Below are 8,161 nucleotides of genomic sequence, written 5' to 3' on the forward strand. Positions count from 1 at the left end.
ACTCCCCAATCGGCCCTGCTCTGAGCCCGACCAGGGGCTGCACCTAGGGATTGGGCCTGCCCTCTGCCACCCGGGAGCAGACCTAAGCCAGCAGGTCGTTATCTCCCGAGGGGTCCCAGACTGCGAGAGGGCACAGGCCAGGCTGAGGGACTCCCCCTTCCCCCCGAGTGCACAAATTTTTGTGCACAGAGCCTGTAGTACTATATAATAAAAGACTAATATGCAAATTGTCCCCTCCGGAGTTTGACTGATCAGGAGTTCAACTGTTCATTATGACGTGCACTGACTACCAGGGGGCGGCACAAAGTGAAGGAAGGCCATGACTGGGGGAAGGAAGGCCCCGATCAAGCCTGTTCACTATCCAGGACTAGGGACTCTACCTGCATATGCACCAAGCCTCTAGTTGAACTATAAGCTATGGATGCTGTCTGGACATTTCAGGATTCTTTTATTCAGGTTATTGAAGGCAAGAAAAGAAATCATCATCATTTGTGGTCATCCTTCAGACAAAAAACAAAAAAATGAATCCCTGCCCAAAATTTGATTCCCTCCTCAGCACCAAAGAAGGGAATACTCTAGTTTTCTTATCAGCTTGCCTATATGTAGGGCACAAGGGGAAGAGGAAGATGTGAGACTTAAAGGATGTCAGCAATCAAATATAACTTACACTCATATTCCATTGGTGAGAATTTAGTTTTATGACTACATCTGACTTCAAGGGATGCTAAGAAATGTAGTATAGCATTGAATCTATGTGGCAGTAATTCTATCACAATAGAAAAAGATAGAGTTGATGAATTCTTTATGATTAATAACTTTACTCTCTTGTACTCTGTTCCCCCTTAAGTTTTTCCCTTTTATTCTAAAAAGTTAGTCATAGATTTTTCCTTCTGTGAAAACATTTGTTTCTTCCTTTCCACTCCATTCTTTATAACATTTATTTATTTTTCTTGTTTTACTTCATTTTTTTTATAGTTATTTTATGGACAATATTATAAATTTAAGGAAATTATCTTTTATTCTTAGTATGCTAAAATGAGTTGAGATTTATAAGGTTAATAGTGGTAGTCCTTCTAGATCTAGCCACAGGAATGAATGATTTGAATGAGGTTTAGTCTACAATGAGATATATGAATTATCTGAAGGTCAGTGTCTTGGTAATTCCTGATTACCCCGTGGAGACACTGATATTCCTCACAGAACAACCTCTGATCCAACTCATTTGGGGAGGTTTAGTAAGGAGCCTGTATGGCATTTACTCTGGCTTCTGGAGGTAAGGTCTAAGCTAGAGAACATAAATGTGCAAACTAGGACACGCACACTACAACCTTTGTTCTGACACCAGCCCACTGTCTGATTTTGACCAAAAGGAATAACAACTAATATTTACAAGGCTTTCTATCAGATGCCTGGCTCTGTGATGAGCACATTACACATTTTGCAGCATGGAATGTTTACAAAACCCTGATGACATGGATATTATTAGTGTTCCAATATTACAGATCAAGAAAATAAGATATGCAGGCTTTAGTACCTCGTCCAAGATCACAAAACAGTAGAATAACAGAGCCAGGATTGTAATATAACTTCAGTGAAACCAAACTCCATGCTAGCAATGAATTTTCTGTACCACAAGTCACTTTTCTTATTTGGATTTCCAATTTCTTATCCAAAAAGCCAAAATATAAAGTATGCAAAGAATAAGCAAGCCTCCATTCAAATGGATCTAATAAGAAAACACTAGAATGTTTGTGGGCTATATACTTTTCTAGACATACATATTTATTTTGATCTTTAAGCACAATATCTGAATATATATATGTATATATTATTAGGCAGCCGGTCAATTCCTGTCACTGAAGAGTTTCACCTTACAGCTAGAATTTCAACACCACATCATTAACACTCACTATCCTGTTTATGTGTAGCGAATTATAATACTAGGGCTTTAAAAACAAATTATATAAGATGAAATCTAGTTTGATCATTGGGGGTAGGATAGCATGCACAGGCAAGGTAAGGAGAGGTTGTGGAAGGATTTAAGGATAGGGAGATATTAAACTTTGGTAAAAGTAGACAAAAAGACAGACTAATTAGGATATTTGTGCTTGAGTGAAGTGGGATAGGGGTGGAACATTTGCAAAGAAGTCTGATTACAAAGGAAGGGTTATGAGATATTATATGAATGGATGACTATCTTTCTCTACTCCAAGCTTATAAATTAGCAATTAGGAAATTTTTTGAGGAAGAAGTAGGCTTGTATTGAAAAATTCATCTTGGTCTCTCTTGTTCTTTTGTCCAGGCGTTTTAAGTCACAAAAGCCATATTTCTAGTGGTAGCTCTCATTCTGTGACTCAGTCCTATAGTGGAAGCACATTTTTACAATTCACTGATGGCAGTTCTGATAAGTACACAAATAATTGTTCTGATGGGATGGAAAGGAGGTGGTTGAGATGTTCATATATAATCTACTATATTTGCATTGTTTTATATTCATTGACCTTATTAAGAGAATACTGGAATATAAAAACCTGATTTGTATTTCAACTATTCTCTAGAAGGCAGAAGAGGGGTCATTTGCCAGTGCAGTCAAATTCCTTGGAGCTAAATAACTGGAGATATTTCTGATAAAGTGGAATGCATTGACATGGGCATGCCTTCCTTTGCTTCAGATAATGAGTTACTCATTGACTATCTAAATATTTGGTCACAAGTGTGGCCTTTTACACACCCAGTGCAGCTCAGCTGGGATCCAGTCTCTACCCCTGCCCAAAGGAAAGCACATCCAGCCCACAGAATCATATCAGGCTATACTGTTTATTTCTCATTGCAATAGGTACAAGTAATTAGCTAACAGCCTCTTTCCAAACTACACTTTCGTTGGGTCCACAACTTTCCCTAGAAAGAGAATGCTCCTGGTATTTTTCTCCAAAATTAGTAATAGGAAAGATCTTTCTAATTGGATGATAGGGCGTAGGAGAGTTATCTCAGCCTGATCCAGAAATATGACTTCAGGGACAGCTACAGCTTCGGATCCCTTTTCACCAATGTGCAGCACAGCCTTGTGGGCAGCCTGTAGAGGGAGAACAAACACCGCTGATGCCCTCAAGACACAGTAATAGTCTTTGGAATGGTTTTGAAGCAATCCATGAGAATTAAAAAGGTACTACTCCTTTACCATACTATGTTCATGGTGCTTTAATATGAAGGCTACTTGGTTTAAGTGTAATTAAGAAATATCTGGTTATTCTCCATGGCTTTCTGCCTCTATAAGTCGAGAGAGAGAGAGAGAGAGAGAGAGAGAGAGAGAGAGAGATCAACTTGTGAAAGAAACCTTAATCGGTTGCCTCCTATAGGTGCCAGGACCTGAGATCAAACCCAAACCAGATACCCTTTGGTGCACATGACACTCCAACAAACTGAGCCACACTGTCCAGGACTATAAATCACTTCTTAAGCTTTCCCCTGCCTTCACCATTTCCTCCATAACTGTATCTCATCAGTTCTGGTCATTAAGTTTTTCCATAAGAATCGTTAGGACATGAAGGTCAGGGATGGAAGTAACTGTTACAGTAACTTGTTTAGGAGTAATAACAATGACTCTGGGGTGAATCTGACCTAAGAAGAGTAATTCTGGCTCCTTATGCTTCAGAATCCTCATTGATTAACTCACTCTCACTGGACCTTCCAGATCATACATTCAGAAGCTCTAGTCCACCAACTTACTTTGGAAAGTTTAAGACCATTGTCCTCTGTGAGTTCAGAAAAATCTGCATTGTCAGCAAAGGCATCCTGGATGCCCATCTTCAGAAGGATGGTTCCAAGGTCATATGTGGAAGAAATGGAAAACTTTGGAACAAACAAGTCAATCCACCTGTGGGGGGAGGAGGTGGGAACACATGTCTATCAGCACACTAAACTCATTATTCCCTTCCTCTCTTTGTTGACATGGTATTATATTGAACTCTGATCCTCCCCTAGATATTGACAATCATTGCTATATAAGTTAATACATGACACCAAAACCATGGAAGTTATCCTGGAAGGAATATACTTTGGATCAGCCAACATTGGACTGCAGCACTAGAAGTAGGGAGATATGATTCACTTATAATCAAGAAGAAACATATCTGGCGTGTTGCCCAAGGTTGGGGAGCCAATGGCATGAATTTCAATGGAGAGTAAAAGCACATGGATAATTTTATTGTTTTCCATCTCATTCCCAGCCCAGTATGGCTATCCATCCAAGTCTTAACGTAAATCCTATCCTTCCTCCAAACTCTAGTTGGCCTCTGGGAAAGCATCAATTTATTTGCTGGCTGACTTCAGAGTTAATTTTATCTTTGTAGCCCTAACTTCCTCATTTGAAAAATGCATATAATACTATTGTTTTCACTTGTTTGTTGACGTGCTTGGATGAAACGAAGTATGTAAAGTGCCCAGCAAAAGAACTGGCGCAGATTATCTTCTCAGTATATTTTTGCATTCATCACACAACTGTTAAGTGCTTCAGTGTGATTTTCCTGTCTTTGAGTTTCTGCTGAACTCAATCTTACCTGTACCATTATTCCCACCCTCAACTTTCCACATCATCTAAGATGTTTACCCCTTTTGTAGTAAGCGGTTCCACTTCTTCAGTGTTTTAGATGACATGGCCCCTTCCACCCACTCCATCTGGCCCTCTTTGGGAAGAACAAATAGTGCCAGAGCATTCTTGCTATAGTCCATTTGCACCACCGTACAGTTCAGCTCCGTATCCACCAGATGATAGTATTGCTCTGTCTGGTGCATCATGGGCACTTGCACTGTTGTAGTCTTGTCCACTAAGAAGCTGGAACCCTCTTCTGTCTTGGATGGATCAAAAGGATTTGCCCACCGGGCTTGAAAAACAGAAAGACAAAAGTTGTTTGTTTTAAACCAGTATTAGTATCAGTGTGAGCTTTTCCATCAGCCATCTTATCTAATATTTAAGACCACCACAGAGGTAGGTACCTACTTTTAACCAATTTGACAAGTGAGTAACTAAGTTTCATGGAGAGAAGGTGTCTTTACATGATCTCATTGCTAGCCAATGGCAGAGCCAAGAGTCATACCCAGGAATGTTGAACTATACATTCAACAGGTGTTCCATCTGTGTTCAAAACCACTATACTTACACTAAATCCATCAGAGCCACAGTTTTCTCTTCCGTAAAAAGGTATAAGGACATCCAACACACAGGGTGAAATGAGACAAAAGATCTGTTCTGCTGTTTTATCTGTCTACAAGTGTGTGGCTTGTGGCCAAGAATTGTTCACTCCTCCACTAAATGTGGCTGGCATGTGCTTTAGAACCAGGAGATATCATTTGGGCACAGCACCTTCAGAAAAGAGTCACATGACTCTTGTTGTTACAAGTACCAGCTTTAGAATCAGACCACCTTGTTTAGGAATAACAGCTCTGAAAGTTATTAATTCTGTGAACTTGGGCACTTGTAGGGATGAGATGAGACAATGTGTGTAAACCACACACATAGCATGATGCTTGATACATAGTGAATGCATAGTATATGATAGAAGTATGTGTGTAACATGCCAAAGAATGCACAGCAAAATCACAAAATCTTTTGGAAACCATAATTCTCTAGTTATATGTGAGCAGGATGATCATATCATTGTCACTAACTTCTCTGAAATTGCTCTTTCCCGAGAAAATTCCTGGTTTCACCCACAGAGCTGTGTTCCTCCTGGAAGATCCAAAACTACACACAGCTATGTCTGGTAGAGCCGATCACTATGGTAGGAAACCTACTGATGCTAGTGCGAAGAGACCATGAGCTCCTCCTAGTGCCATACCAAATTATCAGAACGCTGAAGTTGAAATGGACATCTTAGAGCCTTACCTTTAAAGTGAATATAGTTCACCAGGACCATGATAGTGTTTGGTTTGAGGTCTTGGATAAGACCGACAACTTTCCCTTTAGTTTTCTTCTCCACATGACTATTGACTGCCTGCTGGGCTGCAGAAACATTGGAGAAGTTGGTAGAAAAGACTTCAGTCTCATACAGGTTTTTTACATCATCCAAGAACTTTGGTGATGGTTTCATCTGCTTCTCAATAAAGAGAGCATTTCCCATCTGTAATTCCAGCTCCTTCTTTGGAAAATTCAGTGAACAGATCAGGTGCTGAAAGCCCTGCTGGATCTCTGCTGTTGTGGTATCTGTGAGGTTAAACCCCAAACTTTCCAGAATTTGAGTTTGGGTGCTGGAGCAGGCCCCAGTGGAGAGCATGGCCAAAGCTGCAGAAATGCTCACAGGGGAAAATAAAATGTTCCGATCTGGGGTCTCCACAGTGAACCTCCGGTACAGGTTGAATGCAAAGTCAGCATTGATGGATGACATCTTATAGAGAGTGGCATTTTGTTGGGAGGAATGGCAGGTGGTTACTTTGCCTTCAGAGGTGTTAGGTGGTGCACAATGAAGCCCAAGTACCAAGAGAACCAGATAGAGGAACAGTGGCATTTTGGAAGGATGATAATCTATAAGAAATTAGGTTAAAGAACCATTGTGGATCTTAGCTGAATGAAAACTCTGAGCCAGAAACACTTAATAATTACTGATTATGATTAGTAAAACAATATAAAATATTTGATGGCATGATCACCAGGGGTTGTGTTGAGGTCTCTCTTCCCTGAAAAACTGAAGAAAAATCTAGGAGCAGGGAGTAGGAGAGATGGCTTGCTGGGGCAATAGAATTAATGGCATAAACTGTCACTCAGATGTAATCGCAACATATGAAAACTCTGAGTAAATTAAATGTAGGAAAATTGAATTACTTATTAGAACTAGAGGCAACCTTTTGGAGAGAGAATCCTCAGATAAACTAGGAGAGTACTCCTTCTGCTTACATTATTTTGTGTAAATTTGAATTTGGGGTATTTTTGATTTAACATTTTTCTTAAGATAAAAATTTGTAAAATGAGATGAGAGAATATCTGTACTATTATTTGGATAAAAGACAAAAGACAATAATTTTCACAAGATATATTCAGTTGAAATGGAAGGGTGGTGGTTTATACAGCTGTATACAAGGTCATAAGCTGAAATTAATGTAATACATGGAAGCCACAGGAATGTTTTCAAACAACAGGAAAATAAAAGTATAACATTTTGAATTTCAGATATCTCTCTCCATTAGTATCAGCTGCAAAATAATCTCTAAGTTGCAAGACATCTTATACCATTATTTTGCACTCATTAATGTTACTTTTTAATTATTAAAGCAGAAACTAGAAATATGATGAGAGATTTGATGAGTCCAAAAGATTACAAGGCTGAGGAATAAGGAAGTCAGTTGTGGAATCCAACAACCATGGACATGTGTTCAGAAGGAAAATAATCCATGGAGTCAAAGTAATAATGCTTCCATAGCCCTCAATTCTCTTCCTGAGTGATCTCATCCACTCCCAGGAACACCACACAAAACAATATACTCTAGTCCACATTGCTTTTCTGTTTTCTCAGCCATTTATCCAGCTACCTAATGAATATATTCACCAGAAAGTTGCACACATTCCTTAGTTTAGGATACTATACTGCTCTTCATCATTTTCTATATTACTCTCTACTGAGACTCCCAGGCAAGAAACCTAGGAGTCATCTGAAGGGCTTCTTTCATTCTCATTTCCCTCATCTAATGAAAGTACTATCTCTTAAATACCAATTAAAACTCCTTTTTCTTTCTTTTTATGTCACTGACTCAGTTCATGGCCTGAACCCTCCTTATTCAATTTTACTATTCAATCTCCACATTGTCACCAGAGTCCTCTTCCTATAACAGTCACAGAGGCTGGTAAGAAGTCAATTATCAGATGACCACTTTAAGACCTTGACCTGTGGAGCTAGGAGTTTGGATCCCATGGTTATCTGGGATTCTGACTTGCTGATAGAAATGTTCAAAGTTTCCAAAGAGAAAAAAAGTACTTACAGCACATAGCAAAGAAGCCACTTGCATCTCTCAGAAAGCAAAATATTTCCATCTTTATAAAGTGTTCTGTATTGCAAAAGTAGAGCAATCTTAGTTATTCATTAACCCCAGCATCAACCCTGGGATGATAATTTCAAAGCTGATGCACTAAAACGAGGCCAAAAGAAGAAAGTAAAAAAAAAATGATGTGGATGGA

At 39.2% G+C, this 8,161-nt stretch overlaps 1 protein-coding gene across 1 annotated transcript; it reads right to left on the reverse strand.

The window, feature by feature from the left end:
* Positions 1-2,804: 2,804 nt before the first annotated feature.
* Positions 2,805-6,510, reverse strand: SERPINA7 (serpin peptidase inhibitor, clade A (alpha-1 antiproteinase, antitrypsin), member 7). Its single transcript, XM_015568196.1, has 4 exons — positions 5,882-6,510; positions 4,607-4,880; positions 3,727-3,874; positions 2,805-3,073 (listed from the first exon to the last, which is right to left on the reverse strand). Exons 1-4 carry the CDS (start codon positions 6,498-6,500, stop codon positions 2,870-2,872), a joined length of 1,245 nt encoding a protein of 414 aa, XP_015423682.1. The 5' UTR covers positions 6,501-6,510; the 3' UTR covers positions 2,805-2,869.
* Between the last annotated feature and the right edge of the window lie 1,651 nt (positions 6,511-8,161).

This window comes from Myotis davidii, unplaced genomic scaffold (genome assembly GCF_000327345.1).
Source record: "Myotis davidii unplaced genomic scaffold, ASM32734v1 scaffold624, whole genome shotgun sequence".
Lineage (NCBI taxonomy): Eukaryota > Metazoa > Chordata > Mammalia > Chiroptera > Vespertilionidae > Myotis > Myotis davidii.

Coding starts and splice junctions, on each gene's coding strand:
- SERPINA7 (XM_015568196.1), bottom strand. CDS start 6,500: ATGCCACTGTTCCTCTATCTGGTTCTCTTGGTACTTGGGCTTCATTGT. Junction 4,881..5,881: donor GAACTATATTCACTTTAAAG/GTAAGGCTCTAA, acceptor CTGTTTTTCAAG/CCCGGTGGGCAAATCCTTTT. Junction 3,875..4,606: donor AACCGCTTACTACAAAAGGG/GTAAACATCTTA, acceptor CTCCCCCCACAG/GTGGATTGACTTGTTTGTTC.